Source organism: Aotus nancymaae, unplaced genomic scaffold (assembly GCF_030222135.1).
Source record: "Aotus nancymaae isolate 86718 unplaced genomic scaffold, 86718_ANA_hifiasm-v0.15.2.pri h1tg000067l, whole genome shotgun sequence".
Lineage (NCBI taxonomy): Eukaryota > Metazoa > Chordata > Mammalia > Primates > Aotidae > Aotus > Aotus nancymaae.
Window position 1 is genome coordinate 31,242,391 of NW_026988482.1, and position 18,283 is coordinate 31,260,673.

Consider the following 18,283-nt stretch of genomic DNA (forward strand, 5'->3'; position numbering starts at 1 on the left):
GACTTTAAAACAACAACAACAACAACAAAACTACTCTTTGTGGGAAAGAGTACTAATCTTTTTTTTTTTTTTTTTTTTTTTTTGAGACAGGTTCTCTCTCTGTCACCCAGGCTGGAGTGCACTGGTGTGATCACAGCTCACTGCAACCTCTGTCTCCTGGGCTCAAGCGATCATCCCAACTCAGCTTCCCAAGTAGGTGGGACTAAAGGTGCATGCCACCATGCCTGGCTAATTTTTGTGTTTTTATAGAGATGAGGTCTTGCCATGTTGCCTAGGGTGGTGTAGGAGTTGAGTCAGGATGGTGGGAGAAATTTTAGAAAACGCAAACCTTCTTAGAAGGCCGAAAGGTTTTGCAAAAGCCTTGGGAAAGAGGTTATGGCTGAAAACAACCTAATTCCCTTACCTTGAGCTAATATCTAGGAGTAGATACAAAGGAATGTAGAGGAGTTTATCTAAATAGCTTATTTACTCATGTGGTCCTAAGACCAATCTTTGATCTTCTTTGGGTGCATGACTGTTCTCTACTTGGGTGTGGGGGGTGGTCAGCAAAGTTAATTACCCTCTAATGGTGCTTACTTTGTCAAAGGCCGCTGGAGGCTTATGGGGCAGCTGCTGATTCTGGGAGCAGAACCCCTTAGCCATGCTGACAGGCAAAATATCTCTATCAGTCTAGTCTTTCATCCATCACTCAGTCAGGGTCTGTGGGTTGGACCCAATGAGCTGGTTTTGAACTCCTGGGCTCAAGCAGTTCACCTGCCTTGGCCTCCAAACTGCTAGGAATAGAGGTGTAGCCACTGCATTCAGCCTAGAAAGAGTACTAATCATTTGAATTAAAGTAGACTAAAATTCCAGTAAGAATTGCAAAGTGAAATTTGCCTTCTTTTATTTAGCCTCAAGTTTCTCAACAGTTGCCTATATTAGCAGTGAGAGTCAACATTTCTTTTCTATAACAACTATGACTTATCACTTGACTTTATACATAGTATGAATTCCAGATAGAGTTATTAAAAATGAACACATGAGTAAGTAAATGAATAGAGAATGCTTGAGAAAATGGATTTTAGAATTATGAGTTCCTAGCCAGACTCAGTGGCTCATGCCTGTAATCCCACCAAGTTAGGAGGTTGTGGCAGAAGGATCACTTGAGGCCAGGAGTTCAAGACCAGCCTGGGCCACATAGTGAGACTTCCATCTTTACAAAAAGTTTAAAAATTAGCCAGATGTGGTGGTGTGCACCTGTAATCCCAGTTACTTGGGAGGCGAAGGCAGGAAGATTGTGTAAGCCCAGGAGTTTGAGGCTGCAGTGAGCTATAATCACACCACCACACTCCAGCCTGGGTGACAGAGTGAGACCCTGTTTCAAAAGAAAAAAAAAATGAGTTCTGCAAAGTTTTGATAGACCAAATAAAAACATTTATATCAATCTGCACCATATTTTAAAGTTTGTATTCAGGAACCACAAACAAAAATTTCAGAAAGAACCTCCCCAGCAGCACAGCTGAAACCTGTGTTTTGTTTGTAGGGCAAACACTGCACACAAGGAGGATGACATTTTAATGTAATTTATTTGAAATACTTCCAGAAAAGTTTAAGGCCATTATACAAAAACATTCATTTCATCAAAACATTCATTGACTTTCTTCCCATAGGCCAACATATGACAAACCTCTTTTCCCAGCGCACTGGCTGATGGGTCCTACAAAGTGGCTGATGGCTCCTACAAAGAATCATTCATTCTTTTCTTCACCATTAAAAGGTTGTTCTTGGCTTTCCTCTGCTTCTATCTGCAGCAGGTTCACTTGCTGTATCAATAACAACTTGAGAAACAAAGCAGTTTTAAATAAACTTGTAATAGAAAAAATTCACCATGTTTAAGATCTATAAATACAGAAATATGTTTTACAGGGTAAAATTGACCACAATATCTTTGTTTTTAAAAAATAATAAAGTAATATACCTTGTTTTTATATTGATATATCTTGTCACACAGCTTCTTTGAATGCACATGATATATGTACATAATAAAATGACATCAATGCATTTACTGCTTACTTTTCTGTAAACTTGAAAGACAGAAGATTAAAAAAAAACTTTTTGGCAATAATTTAGAATCATTACTACTAGTGCTGGTGTGGGTATAATTTTGCACAGGTCATTCTTAATATTTACACTTGCAGGGAGCTCTTCTAGGTACTTAGTTAGCTTTTTTTAAGGTCTGCACTTTACCCTGCACTGTAAATCAAGGCTGCACAAAGAGGTTACTAATTTGGCTAGCTGATCCTAATTAATCAGAGTTAATGAAATTGGCCTCTGGAGAATGTAATTACATTCTGGTTATAGCACAGAACCAGAGATGGCAAACTGATGACCCAAAAGCAGAGCAGGAAAGCCCAAGGCTCTGGCCTTTCTCAGAAGGCACTGGACCATGCTTTTCTCTTAATGGCTCCCACAGAAGGTTCTGACGAAATGCTTTTCATTCCAAATTATTCCTCTCCTGTGTTTCTGTAAACAGTGTCATTGGTAGAGTCACGGTCTCTCTTCCTTGTTGCTTCATTCATTCTCTAAAATATGAGTAGGCCTAGGCAGATGAAACACAACGAAGACAGGGCCTTCTTGTTATCCTGGCAGGCTTCCCTAGGCCCTTTGGGTTCTATTCGGATGTTTTAGGCTAGCCACCAACTATGAAAGACACTTCCTGGTGCCACATGCATTGCAGTTAAAGATTCAGAGCTGGCAGCTGCTTTTGTCCTGACCCTTTTAAGGTCAGCCTCTATTTTATGTCGTAATAAATTCTTGCATCAAACTTGCACTGGATTAAGTTGCAAGGTTCAGACAATGCATCCTCCTTTGCAAAATTAAGCCTTCAGAATCCCCAGGGATGTTTTCAAGCTTTCTAGTTGAATAAGATCAAACCAAGTTCACTTCATGAGTTGGTCTTTCCTGATTTTTTCTCTAGTACCATCCCAATACACAGGTGACTTTCTCATGCCCTATTTACAAGGCCCTCTAAATTCTTAGCTACCACATCAAATAGCTGGGAAAGCGCTAGAGAAGCACAAGAGGAAGGATTCTTCAAGCAATCTATGTAAAACAGTAGTTTCAGGATTGTTTTTCTATTTTTTTTTTAATCCAGCAGGACAATTGAAAGTAATTTGAGTACCTCTCCATCCATCCAAACACTTGTGAAATACAACACAGGGTAACAGTTGCCACAGATTCCAGCTTACACAGACAGGTTGGCAGTTACAGTACTAGGGACAAAAGTACAGATACAAGAGACTGGGCCAACATGGTCACAAAAGTATTAAAAAGTGCTTTTCCAAACCGTTCCATCTGCGGAATGCAAATACTGTACAGGTAAGATGCAGGCCTGCTTCCTGAAGTGCTCATGCTTCTGTCAGACGTTGCTTTCGACATGCCTGCTGTTCCCACAGGAAGAGTCTGTCTGTTCCATGCGCTCACAGTCGAGGCTGACCTCACTCGTGTCCATACTACAGTCTGACTCACTGTCTGATTGGTCCATCTGCTCAAGTTTTGTTTCTCCCTGTAGCTCTCTGCTGCCGGTGGTGGGATTTAGGAACGATCCCTCGGAGTCAAGCACCCCAGCCTGCCCAGCAGCAGACAAAACTGTTTCTTTGGCTTGACGAATACAGTTAAGCCACTGCTGTTTGTTGAAGGTGTCATTGGCTTGTAGTGAGTGGGTCTGACTTTGGGATCCATTCTTGAAACTGATTCTGAAAAAGTTTTTAACTAGAAAGGAAAAACACATGAAAAACAAAGTCAATGGACAGATCCTTCCTCAGGCCAAAGAGAATGTATATAGTGACACTAAACCCCAGAATTCATGGCAGGTATCGCTGATTACAAAACATTTCCCAATGAGCCAGGATATGGCTCAGCTCCACCCTGCAGCCACCATCAGGGAGTTGGGGTTGACACAGGTCTAGCATTCAGCTGCCCCTCATTGCTCTCAGAAACTAGCAGGTGGAGATCATCTTGGAACAACAAAGTCAAGTGATTCAGGGGAGCCTGGAGTACTGGTGGCAAAATCTGGCTGCCTAACAAAATCCCTTGGAGTGAGCTTGTTAAAAAGACAGATGCCCTCAGGAGGCTGAAGTGGGAGCACTGCTTGAGTTCAGGAGTTTGAGACCAGCCTGGGCAATGTAGTGAGGCCCTTTCTCCAAAAAAATAAAAATAAAATAAAAATAAAAATAAATCCCCAGGCCCTATTCTTAGAGATTCTGATTCAGTAGGTCTAAAGTGGGTTTCATAATCTGTAATTTCAGCAAGTACACTAAGCTAGAGTTTTTTCCAGTTTAAGAGGCTTTTTTAAACAATAAAACATGCCCATGTTTATTCCACATGAAAGTATCTATACACTTAGTATCCATATACTTAGCATCCAATAATGGAGAAGATGTATGTAGACAAATTTGGTTTCATTGTGAAACGAAATTACAATTAAGTTACCTCAACAGTAGCTATCCGCATTTAAAAAAAAGTGGCAGTGCACAATATAGAAGACATTTTATTTAATCTTTTTTTTTTTTTTTTTTTGAGACTGAGTCTTGCTCTGGAGTGCAGTGGCACAATCTCAGCTCACTGCAACCTTTGCCTCCTGGATTCAAGCGATTCTTCTGTCTCAGCCTCCCAAGTAGCTGAGATTACAGACACGCACCACCATGCCCAGCTAATTTTTGTATTTTTTTAGTAGAGATGGGGTTTCGCCATCTTGGCCAGACTGGTCTTGAACTCCTCACCTCAGGTGATCCCGCCCATCTTGGCCTCCCAAAATGCTGGGATTACAGGCGTAAGCCACTGCGTCCAGGTTATTTTATCTATTAACAATATAATGGACATTTAATGGGCCCTGCATGCCACATGCAATGCTTGGTTCACAGAAGTATCTGCAGTCAGTCCCTTTGCACTAATCCTGTAGCCAGTAGACTGGGAACCACCACTTCCAATGGCTTAGAGGCTAAGCAACAGAGCGAGAGGAGGCCAAAATGTTTTACTGCTAGCCATCTTTGGCTAGAAGATAATCTCTGTCCTTCAAATTCGGGCTCCACCCTTTGATCTTGGGCAAGTACCTTAACTCCTTCCTATCTTAGTTTCCAACTTGTAAAATGGAGTCAACAAGAACCTACTTTATATGGTTGTTATGAGGGATCAATGTAATACATGTACATGCTTATATAATGCCTGGCACATAGTACTCAAGAAACATAAGCTCTTATTTCTACTACTACTACTCCTACTATGGTAGACGGACTGATTAGTAGGTAGGAGGCAGTACATATTAATTACTTTGACAATATGATGCCTATGTTAATCCAGGAAGTTCAAACGTTACTTTCTCAAAGAAGTGCTCTCTATCTCATTTAAAATAGACCTCAGGTTAGGACGTGGTGACTCACACCTGTAATCCCAGCACTTTGGGAGGCTGAGGTGGGCAGATCACTTGGGGTCAGGAATTTGAGACCAGCCTGGCCAATATGGTGAAACCTCATCTCTACTAAAAATACAAAAATTAGCCGGGCAAGGTGGCATGCACCTGTATTCCCAGCTACTTGGGAGGGTGAGGCACAAGCTGCTTGAACCCAGGAGGCAGAGGGTGCAGTGAGCCGAGATCATGCCACCACACTCCAGCCTAGGCAACAGAGCAAGACTTCTGTCTCAAAAATAAATAAATAAAAAGAAAAATAAAACAGACCTCCTATTGCTGTCCCTTCCTATTCTCTTACTGGGTTTTAAGTTTTCTTAACAACACCTAGAGTGTTTATTTGCTTACCATCTTTCTCCTCCATCACAATGCAAGCTCCATAGGGGAAGGAAGTTACCTGCTTGGTTCACCATCTATATTAGTGCTAGAACAGTGCTTGACACATGTTAGATACTCAATAGATATTGCTATCTTGGCTTCTTTTAATTTTTTTTATTAAGTGTTAAGTTAGGCCCACTGAGTAATGTTACAAATGAACCCATATTCCAGTTGACCATTCTTAAGTCTCTTTAGCGACAACTCTACCAGTTCAACTGCAAAACCCACCATAATGTAACTGGTACACGTATAGGGACTAACTGGTATTAAACATGTTTTTATCCAATGGAAAAAGAGAAAGGGAACTTAAGGAGGACTAACTAAGTGCAGACAGGTTCACTTAGAGTATCCTACTAAATCTTTACAACAACCTTATGAATGAGGTATGTATGCATTTCCATTTTGCAGATGGGAAACTGAGAATCATAGGGGCTAAACAAAGTACCTAATCAGGAAGTGATGAGACAGCATTCAAATGCAGTTTGACTTCAAGACTGTGGCTCTTGTCTTTCCACCAGCCTCCCATTCCCTCCAAACTACCAGGGCCTAAAAAGTTCAACAGTTCAACCCCGACAGCCTCCATACTTCTCTCATTGTTGCTGAATGCCCCTCGCAGGGAGCCACCCAGTCTCACTTCTCCGTCCTGCAGGTCTTCCAGCAGGAGGTCCTTCACGGGGATCGGCTGACGGTACAGCTGGTAGCAAAGCTGCTCATTGTGGGTTATGGCTCGAGTGATCACAAGCACTTCTTGGAACAGGAAAACGTGCAGTTTCTAGAAGAAAAGAATCCACAGGCTTTTGCTAAGCAATAATGCAATGAGTGGCTGATTTGTGGACCTCTGTGGATAAAGAGGTCCGCAGGTACTAGGTGCACACTAGATTATGGACTCCTAGGTTCAAATCTACCTCCAGGAGAACCAGAGTTGGGCATGTCGGAGGCATTTCCAGATATGTCCACTGCCCTTCCTGTAGAAACACCTCCCTAGCGACTCAGTGGAGGAAGCCTTTCTGCCTACAGATACCTGCAGCCAGGGTTAACTTTGGGGCCCCTATTCACATTGCAACTCACAACCTGTACAGATATACGTGCCCCAGCTCCTGTAAGAAAAAGAGAAAGGGGAATAGAATCAAGAAGGTGATGAGCAGAAAATAACTTAGCACTCTCCTGGTTTTGGTTTATATTACTCGATATAATTCTAAGTGCTCAGGACAGACATGGTGGCTCACATCTGTAATCTTAGTACTTTGGGAGGCCAAGGCAGGTGGATCATGAGGTCAGGAGTTTGAGAACAGCCTGGCCAACATGGTGAAACCCCGTCTCTACTAAAAATAAAAAAATTGCCGAGGTGTGGTGGCAGACGCCTATAATCCCAGCTACTCAGGAGGCTGAGGCAGAAGAATCACTTGAACCCAGGAGGCAGAGGTTGTAGTGAGTTGTGATCACACCATTGCACTCTAGCCTGGTGACAGAGCGAGACTCTATCTCAAAAAAACAAAAGAACAATAAACAAAAAAAACCCTAGCTGGGCGAGGTGGCTGGTGCCTGTAATCCCAGCTACCTGGGAAGCTGAGGCGGGAGAATCATTCGAACTCAGGAGATGGAAGTTGTGGTAAGCCAAGATCACACCACTGCACTTCAGCCTGGGTGACAGAGTGAGACTGTCTAAAAAAAAAAAAAAAAAAAAAAAAAAAAATTCTAAAAGATCAAAAATTAACAATAGTCTATAAAAAATGAGACTGGTATATCAAAGCTAATATTAATCTTTGCTTCCCAAGCCCAGAAAAACATCTGTTCCTTCAACCATAAAGTCATTATCAGTTTTATCCAGGAACTTCAAGTCAGAACACTGTTCATTCCTGAGGAAACCAGAGTATGGTGCCACAGTCACAAAGAAGGATGATCAGGCTGGGTGCAGTGGCTCACACCTGTAATCCCAGTACTCTGGGAGACCGAGGCGGGTGGATCACCTGCTGTCAGGAGTTCAAGACCAGCCTGGCCAACATGGTGAAACCCTGTCTCTACTAAAAACAAAAATTAGCCAGGCATGGTGGCAGACATCTATAATCCCAGATACTTGGGAGGCTGAAGCAGAAGAATTACTTGAACCTGGGAGGCGGAGGTTGCAGTGAGCCAAGACTGCTCCACTGCACTCTAGCCTAGGTGACAAGAGCAAAATTCCATCTCAAAAAAAAAAAAAAAAAAGATGATCAACATTTTCCTTCTCAGTTAAGTCCTTCAGAACAAACCTTGGTTCTCAGAAGAGGCTTAAAAAGTTGACAACTGATGTGTGTGTTGTGGACAAAAAGAAAATTGCAAAAATGGGCCAAGTGTGGTGGCTCACACCTGTAATCTCAGCACTTTGGGAGGCCAAGGCGGGCGGATCACCTGAGGTCAGGAGTTCAAGACCAGCCTGGCCAACATGGTGAAACCCTGTCTTTAAAAAAAACAATTTTTTAAAAAATCGCAGAAATGAAGACTTGTTTCAGGCCCCATTATAAAAGCAGGTGTGTTCTGTGGGGTAAATTTGCTCCATTCAACGCTAAGTGCCAGACTCGTCTTACAATCTGGAAGTGCCTAGCAACTGAAGTGAAAATATCCACAACTTTGCAGGTAGGTTCTAGCTCTCTGGTGGAAACATTTGGGAATGTCAATCCAGGGGTCTTAAAGGGGAGAGACCAGAAGAAGAGAGGTTCTCACTTGTAAGTGGGAGCTAAATTTTGGATTCACATGGACATAAAGATAGGAAGAACGACATTGGGGACTCTAAAAGGAAAGAGGAAGTGAGAGGGGCAAAGGCTGAAAAACTTCCTATTGAGTACTATGTTCACTGTCTAGGTGATGGGATCAATAGAAGCCCATTCTCAGCACCTGCAATATATCCTTGTAACAAACCTGCACATGTACTCCCTGAATCTAAAACAAAAATGGAAACTGAATTAAAAACTTCAGATTAGAATTTTGACTTGGGACAGTGGGAGCACATTCAATATTAGATCATTTTAAATTTGGGAGAAAAGAAACTCATAGGTCTCCCATCCCCATCCCTACTACCTCCCAAACACAGAAACAAAATATAGCCAAATCTTGGCTAGAGGTAATAAAACGCATATTTAAGAAGACTAAAAAATAAGATAGGCCAGGTGTGGTGGCTCACACCTGTAATGGAGGCCGAGGTGGGCAGATTGCCTGAGGTCAGGAGTTTGAGACCAGTCTGGCCAACATGGTGAAACACTGCCTCTATTAAAAATGCAAAAATTAGCTGAGCATGGTGACAGGCACCTGTAATCCCAGCTACTTGGGAGGCTGAGGCATCAGAACTGCTTGAACCTGGAAGGCGGAGGTTGCAGTGAGCCAAGACTCTGCCACAGCACTCCAGCCTGGGCAACAGAGCAAGACTCTGTCTCAAAAACAAAACAAAGAAAAACACCTCATTTATGAATGTTCACTGATTATTTCTCTTATTAGCCTCAGTTCCGTCCTGCCCTCAAACTATTGTGCTTTTTTTCTGATCTAAGACTTGATTCGCCGTGACCTTCACAACTCTACTGGGAGAAAAAAACCCACCCCAACTATCTTTGTTCTCAAACATCTATCTGCCTACAATAAAAACTAGAGTTCATCTTTATGCCCTAGGCACATCTAACCAGAGAGTTCTCAGTCCTTGACTGATGTACAGAAAGATAATAGGCTTATGCCCTGTGGAGAAGTGCATTTTCCTATTTCTCATTGGGCTTCCTAGAAAGAACATTCAAGGAGCTTGGTGTCAGATACTAGACGTCCACAGGTGCTTTCTGAAAATAAGTAAGAAACAGAATGCAGCTTTCTAGCAATCAGTAACTCTCTAGTCCCACAGACACACATCTTCAAGCAACAGACGTGACAGGCCTCATTACTCCCATTGTACCATCCATTGGCTGGATCCACAGCATCCCTGATAATGGGTTATGACATGTACTCACTGATTTCAAGTAATATTTCTAAGCCGGCTCAGTCTAGGCTAAGAGGGTATTTCTTGAATTATCAAAACTTTATTAAGAACTCTTCAATTTAGTTTTGGCTTTCATTCTAAGGGTTGGCTAGATACTGAAGACAAAATACAATAAAAATGCAGAGTCTCTCTCCCAATGCCTATCTCAACACAGAAATTTAAACATACACACACACATACACACACACACACACACACATTTCTACTGACTATACATACAAATAGCTTGGTGAGTTGAATGAATTTTGAACTCTCATATAATTCAAATTCATCTTTCCCTTTAAACAAGCATTCATTTATTGAGTACCCAGTATGTGCCAGGTCCCCATAATAGGTTCTAGGGTTGAAAAACCACAGTCTCCCAACTAAAATAACACAATGTAATGGAATATACTGACAGACAAATGGAGAACCATAACTCACTATATTAAGTGCTCCACGGGAGATTTGCACAGTTGCTATGATAACCAAGGAGGAACCATTTCAGTATCTACTTGGGAATAAAAGCCAGGAAATGGGATATCTATAAGTCAAAGCTAAATATGCAGCCGACAAAAGATAGATTGTTATTTTTAAAAAAACTGGTTTCAAAATGCCAGTCTGTGGGTGGGTCCCAATCCACAAGAAAGCAGTTAAAGGCATTAAACTGAAGAGTTGTTTTTCTGAGATTAAATCCCTCTAACATCTTATTAAGATCATCCTTTATTTTCTGAAATCAAAGTGAGAGAAGCTAACCATTCCTCATTTATTTTTCAAACTCACAATCAAATAAAGTAAACAGCTGGGAACCTTATGTTGGTTTCCAAAATTCGTTCTGAATATGTATTGATCCATAACATTACAAAATATGAATATATACACATATACACATATGATCCTGTGATATAAATGACACTAAAAAAGCAATTTTTGAAAGAACAAAGGCCAGGCACAGTGGCTCACGCCTGTAATTCCAGCACTTTGAGAGGTAGAGGTGGGATCACTTGAGGTCAGGAGTTTGAGGCTACCTTGGCCAATATGGTGAAATCCTGTCTCTACTAAAAAAAATACAAAAATTAGCTGGGCATGGTAGCACGTACCTACCGTCCCAGCTACTTAGGAGGATGAGGCATGAGAACTGCTTGAACCTAGGAAGGCAGAGGTTGCAGTGAGCCCGCCTGGGTGACAGAGCGAGACTCCATCTCAAACAAAAACAAAAACAAAAACAAAAACAAAACAAAAACAAAACAAAGAACATGATCCTTGATAGGGAAGAAATTGTAAGAGGAGGCTCCACATCAAATTTATTAGGGATAGAGGAGGCCCAGGAAGAGACTGCTTAAGGGGGGTGACTACTTACCACACCCCGATTGTTCTTCAGTTCACCATGACAACACAAGACTCGAGAGCTGTCGATCAGAGAGTCTTTCTGGCCTTCTTCCAAGTAAAGAAGCCGCTCTTTATAATAGCGGCATTCCGATTCCCCAGTCTTGGTATTGATTTCTGCCACTATTCCCTGAATGATGTTTATCTATGGAAACAGAGGAAAATTAAGTATGGAGGAAAGCAGCAAACTGTGCACACCAAGTCTTAGGGGCTCAGACTAGAAGGTCACCAGGACACACCCGGATCTAATTCTGTTATCTAAATTGCTACTTTGGGAAAAGATACAAAAATAAAAATAAATGATTTTAGTATGCTGCATCTATCCATCTGTACACATACACACACATTTATTTGTACACATATAAAGATATTTGTATTATATGTAAAACTAATATTGATGTATAATTTTATCTGGGAAGAAGGAATAACTACTGAGCTCCAGGCTGTACACTTCTTAAAACGTGCTCACAATGTTGAAAATGTAGCCATAGAAAAAAATTGGCTAAGGAGAGAAAACAAAGCAGAATGTAAGAGTCCAAACGAAGGACTGTCTTTGAGGATGTGACACTATTAATAGTTTCAATGTCTCTCTACATGTACTAAATTTAATGTGCAAACAGTATTTGCAAATTGGGTTTGAACAAATGGTTTGGATTTTTTTTTTTTTTTTTGATATGGAGTTTCACTCTTGTTGCCCAGGCTGGAGTGCGATGGCACAATCTCAGCTTACTGCAACCTCTGCCTCCCAGGTTCAAGCGATTCTTCTGCCGCAGCCTCCTGAGTAGCTGAGATGACAGGCATCTGTCACTATGTGCAGATCATTTTTGTATTTTTAGTAGAGATGGGTTTCACCATGTTGCCCAGGCTGGTCTCAAACTCCTGAGCTCAACTGATCTGCCCACTTCAGCCTTCCAAAGTATTGGGATTACAGGCATGAGTCACCACGCCTGGCCTGGATATCTTTTTCAGTGACATAACATAAATGTTTATAAAGAACAGAGAAAAAATAGGAAAAAAAGACACCAGCATAATGATGAGGATAGTCTGTATAAATACACTCACACCCAGGGTCTAGAGCCTATGTGAGTGAGTAAGTTTGGGCAGAAGTTTCCAAAATGATGGTGGATGCAACGCTGTCAATACAAAAACAAGAATGCTGACTGAGATGTGTCAGTGGATATTTATTCTGACATGTTGTTATTCTGTCATGTGAATATATCTAAATGTTAGAAAATGCTAGAAAACAGAGGGATGAGAAATTAGTTAAGCAAAACTCAATGACACCAGGCTGGGCACAGTGTTTCATGCCTGTGATCCCAGCATTTTGGGAGGCCAAGGCAGGTGGATCACTTGAGGTCTGGAGTTCCAGACCAGCCTGGCCAACAGGGTGAATCCTGTCTTTACTAAAAACACACACAAAAAAAAGAAAAAAAAATTAGCCAAGCAAGGTGGTGCCCACCTGTAATTCCAGCTACTTGGGAAGCCGAGGTGGGAAAATCACTTGAACCTGGGTGGCGGAGGTTGCAGTGAGCTGAGAACATGCCCCTGCACTTCAGCCTGGGCAATAGAGTAAGACTCCATCTCAAAAAAACTCCATGACACCAATCAGAGGCAAACTAATGATTTCCTTTGCAAGATTCTCTGTCCCCTACAAGTGAAAAGACCAACAGTCCCATCGTTCTTGTGGTGCTAACTGAAAAGTACTTAACAGATGGAGAACGTTGGTAAGGCCTCTTCTTCATCACATTTACTTAAAAGAAAAGCCAATCAAAAAAAAAAAAGAAAAGAAGAATATATGAAGCCTATGATGCCAGAAAAAAAAAAAAAGAGAGAGAGAAAGGGAAAAAAAAAAGCCAATCTTTGAAAAGCAAGGTTCCAAAAGAGGCCTTTGCTCAGTCAGAAGTTACCATGTCTTAAAATAGTAATAAATTCTATCTAGGATTGCTAAGTAATTATTTTTCTTTTTCTTTTTTTTTTTTTTCAATTGAGATAGGGTTTCATTCTGTCGCCCAGGCTGGAGTGCAGTAGTGCCATCTCGGCTCACTGCAACCCCTGACTCTGGGGCTCACATGATCCTCCCGCCTCAGCCTCCCCAGTAGCTGGGACCACAGGCATGCACCACCACACATGGCAAATTTTTGTATTTTTCATAGAGATGAGGTTTTGCTACGTTGCCTGCACTGGTCTCTGACTCTTGGACTCAAGTGATCTGCCCATCTCATCCTCCCAAAGTGCTAGGATTACAGGCGTGAGTCACTACGTCTGGCCAAGTAATTATTTTTCATATGCCAGTAAAATGATATTGTCTGCCAAAAGCAACTGGGTAAAAACTATTACTCAGTTATAACTTTTGTACTTCCACACAAGTTTGACAGAAGATCTTACAGCTTTGAGCTGAAGTCTAGTGAATGTATCTTATGGAGAGAGGCAGAATCTGTTCATTTCTGTACCTGGGTACTCTTTGACAAAAGAGTTTCAAAGATTTATTATTTTCTCTGTTTCCCAAATTGTGGTCATAGCACTCACTACTTTGATTTAAAAAAAAAAAAACAACATTATTTAAAAAAATACAGGCTCTTTAGTGTTATAAAAGAAGCTTTTTGGCCTTTGATGTCAATCTAATATTAAATATAAATCCTGTAAAAGTAATTTTAGTTTTATTAACATAAAACAGTAAATAGCAGAGTATTTGGTATACTTTCATAGTTTCTTTTTTCCTTTCTTGGTTTTCAAAAATGACTGATTATTCACTGTTACTTTCAAGACAAAATTCACGAAATATACTAAAGCCATGATTCATCCTTCATATTCATTTAATGTTTATTGAGAACCTGTTCCATGTCAGACTAAGTGGTAGCATTCAAAGAAATGAGAGGATTCCTGCCTTCAAAAAGCTTAAAACAAATGGGAGGTATCTGAGCAACTGTGTTATGTCTACTTTATCCTTTTACCTTTCTATATTTTTTAATATGTAGTGAAATCCGTGCTTTTTCCTTACTCTTGAAGACCTCAGCATTCGTGGCTGCAGTTTATCAGTTAGCTGTTACCAGGTATACCTGGACAGCTGGAATTAATCAGTACTTGAGTCAATTTTCTGAGTTGCCTGCAAGTATCCAGGAAACCAGAAAGAAGATGCACTATAGTCATAAATATGTGTTCATTTCCTAATTTAACTCAGGAACTGAACAGCTGGCATATCACATGAAGATTAATAAACTCAAATGCCATGGCAGTTCCTCAGGCAGCTATGATTAGTTTCAAATACTGCTTCTTTCCCTGGTCTTTGAAAAACAGAGAGAAAACAATGGAAACAATCAGTGTTCTCATTTCATATTCTATGTATACATTATAATAACTCTGGGTCTGTTTTCATTTATTAATGTTTTGTATTTCTGTCTACCTGAATATCATGAGGGTCTTATCTCTCTGCATTGTTTTTTTTTTTGAGATGGAGTGCTGCTCTTGTTGCCCAGGCTGGAGTACAATGGAGTGATCTCGGCTCACTGCAACCTCTGCCTCCCGGGTTCAAGTGATTCTCCTGCCTCAACCTCCTGAGTAGCTAGGATTATAGGCATGTGCCACCAAGCCTCGCTAATTTTGTATTTTTAGTAGAGAAGGGGTTTCTTCATGTTGGTCAGGCTGGTCTCAAATTTCCGACCTCAGGCTATCCTCCCACCTTGGATCATAGGCACGTGCCACCATGCCCGGACTCTGTGTTGGTTCTTGAGAGAGATTTATTTTGCAGAATTTCAGGCAGGAACAAACTTACATACAGAAGGTTGCCAATAGCCAACAGTCATGGCAGTTGTGCGTTTAAATTAAATTTATTGTTGCATCTCTCACCGGGTTCTAACTGAAGGAAGGGACTGGTAGAAGGAGATGATAACAGATACCTGGTAACAGTAAAGAGATTAAGCCCACACATGCTGGACTCGTCATCCTCAAAGAGGAATCTGAAACCCTGACTGTCTGGTCCCCTGTGCCACGATACTCACTGGTTCCTGCCATGAACCAAGAATAGCAGTCTTCACGTCTGCTGCATCAAAAGCAGGATTGTTTTTCCCACTGATTTCAGTGATTTTTTTTCTTATGGAGTTGAGAAATAGTAGTGGATGGGGGGAAGGGATACTCTGCAGGATCATTTTCTGACCAAAAAAATCCTTAGGATTTAAAACATTAAACAACCAAGTTCTCTGGACTATCTGAATATACAAAATCCTATTTTAAGAAGTCCTTTTTTGGGAAAAATTTTTATCAACCCTCAAAACATTAAGAAATTGTAATAAAATGCCTGTAATCCCAACATTTTGGGAGGCCGAGGTGGGTGGATCACCTGAGGTCGGGAGTTCGAGACCAGCCTGACCAATGTGGAGAAACCCCATCTTTAAATAAATAAATAAATAAATAAACAAACTGAAATTGTAATAAAGATGTGGTAGTTTAGGCGCTGCCTTAAAGGCAAGATCTCTTTTTAGATCTAATCATAGGACTGCAAGCAATCAACTCCCTTGGAACGCAAGCAATTTACTTAGCGCTCTCTGATTTTTCCCTTTTCATAGATGGAAAATTTATTCAGGGGATATGTAAGTCAAGCTACATTGGTGCTATGGATTTTATGTTTATCAAACATTCACAATGCACCCAAGAGTACAGGGCTAAATAATTCTGTTCATCTGGGGTAATGCCTCAAGGACTTTGTCAAGAAGGAAAAAAAAAATCCTGTGCTTATACCGGGTAAGTAGGCATTTTGAAGACTTGTTTTGCAGACATTTTCAAATGCAAGTATACCATGTTGCATGCACAGATCAGCCTGAATAACTAGGTGCAGACTCAACTTTTGAAAATGGTTTTATACTTTATGCACAAGGGAAACTGATAACTGGCACATCCTTTTATATTACACACGATCATATCCTTACATATTTTTAAATTCAAACTTTAGCTCACTGGGTATGTTTTTTAAAAAAACAGAACAGTATTCTTTCATGCTCCATATTAAAAAATCTTTACAGTAACTCAGAACAGGTTCCTGTGCTTCAAAAAAGTCCTGACTTTGAGTAGCTCATGCTCCCTGTTGTTTTTATTCCTGCAGACCACACACTTGCTGGGATGAAATATGGAGCGGAGGCAACTCTATCGCACTCCTCCCAGTAATAAAAACAGACATGATGAAGTGATATGGGCCTTAACCCCAGTGCCTGCATCCCCCATCTGCGCTGTACTGGGGGCCTGATTTGTGTTTGGCCTGCCAGATACATTGAATACATGAATCAGGAGAGGGTCCTTTATTATTCTTTTCTATCTTACTTGGAGGCACCCAGCCCAGTTCTGCACCAGTGAGGCTGGTGACCAGACAGCTCTCCGCAATTATAAAGGCAACAGAAGCTTAAAGTAGTGAGCAGGCTTTCTGCATCAAGGTATAGAACCATAAAGAAGTAGAAGGACACAAGATTTGGAGTCTACACTGAAAGGGTTTGAACATCAACTGCATCACTTGCTGGCTGTGGATCTGGGCAAGCTATTTAACCACCCCAAGCCTCATCTGGAAAATGGTCCTAATAAAAACAGCTATCTCCTAGGCTGTTATGAGGGTTAAATGAGATACATAACCTATAAGGCAAATTTACAAAAAGTTGATTTACTAGGTACTCAGTGCCAGCAATTATTAGCATTATTGTCGTTTCTACTAATTATTATTAAACCCTTCTCTGGGAGGAGATAACAGTTTGCTCAACAGGTTCAAGGCTTCTGATTTTCAAATTATCTATGCATATCCTTCTTCTATTACTGTCCCAGATTAAATCAGAAAATGATTTAACGATTCTCGTGCCTTAGCCTCCTGAGTAGCTGGGACTACAGGTGCATGCTACCTCATCCTGTTAATTTTTTTTTTTTTTTTTTTTGGTATTTTTAATAGAGACAGGTTTTCCTTTTTTGGCCAGGTTGGTCCTGAACTCCTGGTCTCAAGTGATCTGCCTGCCTTGGCCTCCCAAAGTGCTGGGATTATAGATGTGAGCCATCATGCCTGGCCCACATTCAATAAACATTTGCTGAGTGAGGATCCCACTGGTGAGCAGGAGGTTTGACAAGGCAACCTACTGTAATTGGGGGCCAAAGAGAGCTAGATCTTAAATGAATGTCCACTTCACAAATGAGTTTTGGGGCTAGGCTAAAAGGCAACTCATTATTTTGTAACTAAACAAAATTTAAAAACTACACAAAGATCTTGTTCCCTACAGTCAGCAAGTGTAACATCAGATTAGAGTCACCTATATAAAATTAAGAATTTTACTGCCTAAGGGACCTTACAGTGTAAACACTTCATTTTACAGTTTAGGAAACTGAGGCAGAGAAAAGAGAAGTGACTTGCAAAATCAAAACATGGATGATGGCAGTGCCAGGCCTGGAACCCAAGATTCCTGAGTACTAAGTACCCAGGGACCCTTCCATTCACCCACTGACCCAATCAGTCATTACGGGGGAAATAACAAGAAAAGAGAGAAAGAAACAGACAAACTTACAGCTTCTTCCAAGTGCTGCTGATCTGGATTATCATTTGGTGTGTGCCTCAAGATTTCTCGAAGAAGTAGAGGGTATTTTACCAGACGGCTTCTTGGAATATCGAGGAAATTCCAGAGATCTAGTTTGCGGCTAAAGGGGGATTCTAAACATCGCTGTAGGAAATCTTGGACTCGGTGATCTTGCTTTTTGTGGTCCAGCAGAGCTTTGGCAGCTACTTGATTGCTACAGTAACTGTCATAGGAGCTGAGGCAAGGCAGCTAAGAAGGAAACAGAAAGAGAAGATGGAATGTCAAAATAATGTGAGATCTCAGGCTATAGGTGGCATCACTTATTGGGACTGAACAAACACCTAACTGGTCTCTGGATCTGGCCGACATCTTTTTTTTTTTTTTTTTTGAGACAGAGTCTTGCTCTTGTTGCCCAGGCTGGAGTGCAATGGCACTATCTCGGCTCACTGCAACCTCCACCTCCCAGGTTCAAGCGGTTCTCCTGCCTCAGCCTCCTGGGTAGCTGGGATTATAGGCACCTGCCACCATGCCTATAATCCCATATATATATAATTTTATATTTTTAGTAGAGCTGGGGTT

General features: G+C 41.1%; 1 protein-coding gene across 8 annotated transcripts in view; it reads right to left on the reverse strand.

Moving 5' to 3' along the window:
• Positions 1–1,546: 1,546 nt before the first annotated feature.
• ARHGEF3 (Rho guanine nucleotide exchange factor 3) overlaps positions 1,547–18,283 on the reverse strand; it is a 336,225-nt gene continuing 319,488 nt past the window's right edge. For 6 of the 8 annotated variants that reach the window (XM_064367219.1, XM_064367220.1, XM_064367221.1 and 3 more), the window contains 4 exons: positions 17,696–17,953; positions 11,149–11,319; positions 6,407–6,593; positions 1,547–3,750 (listed from right to left, as the gene is read on the reverse strand). In XM_064367219.1, coding sequence (XP_064223289.1) covers positions 3,398–3,750; positions 6,407–6,593; positions 11,149–11,319; positions 17,696–17,953 — 969 coding nt within the window. In that variant the 3' untranslated portion in view covers positions 1,547–3,397. The remainder of the gene's footprint in view (positions 3,751–6,406; positions 6,594–11,148; positions 11,320–17,695; positions 17,954–18,283) is intronic. The other 2 variants (XM_021671651.2, XM_064367222.1) reach the window with 2 other exon arrangements.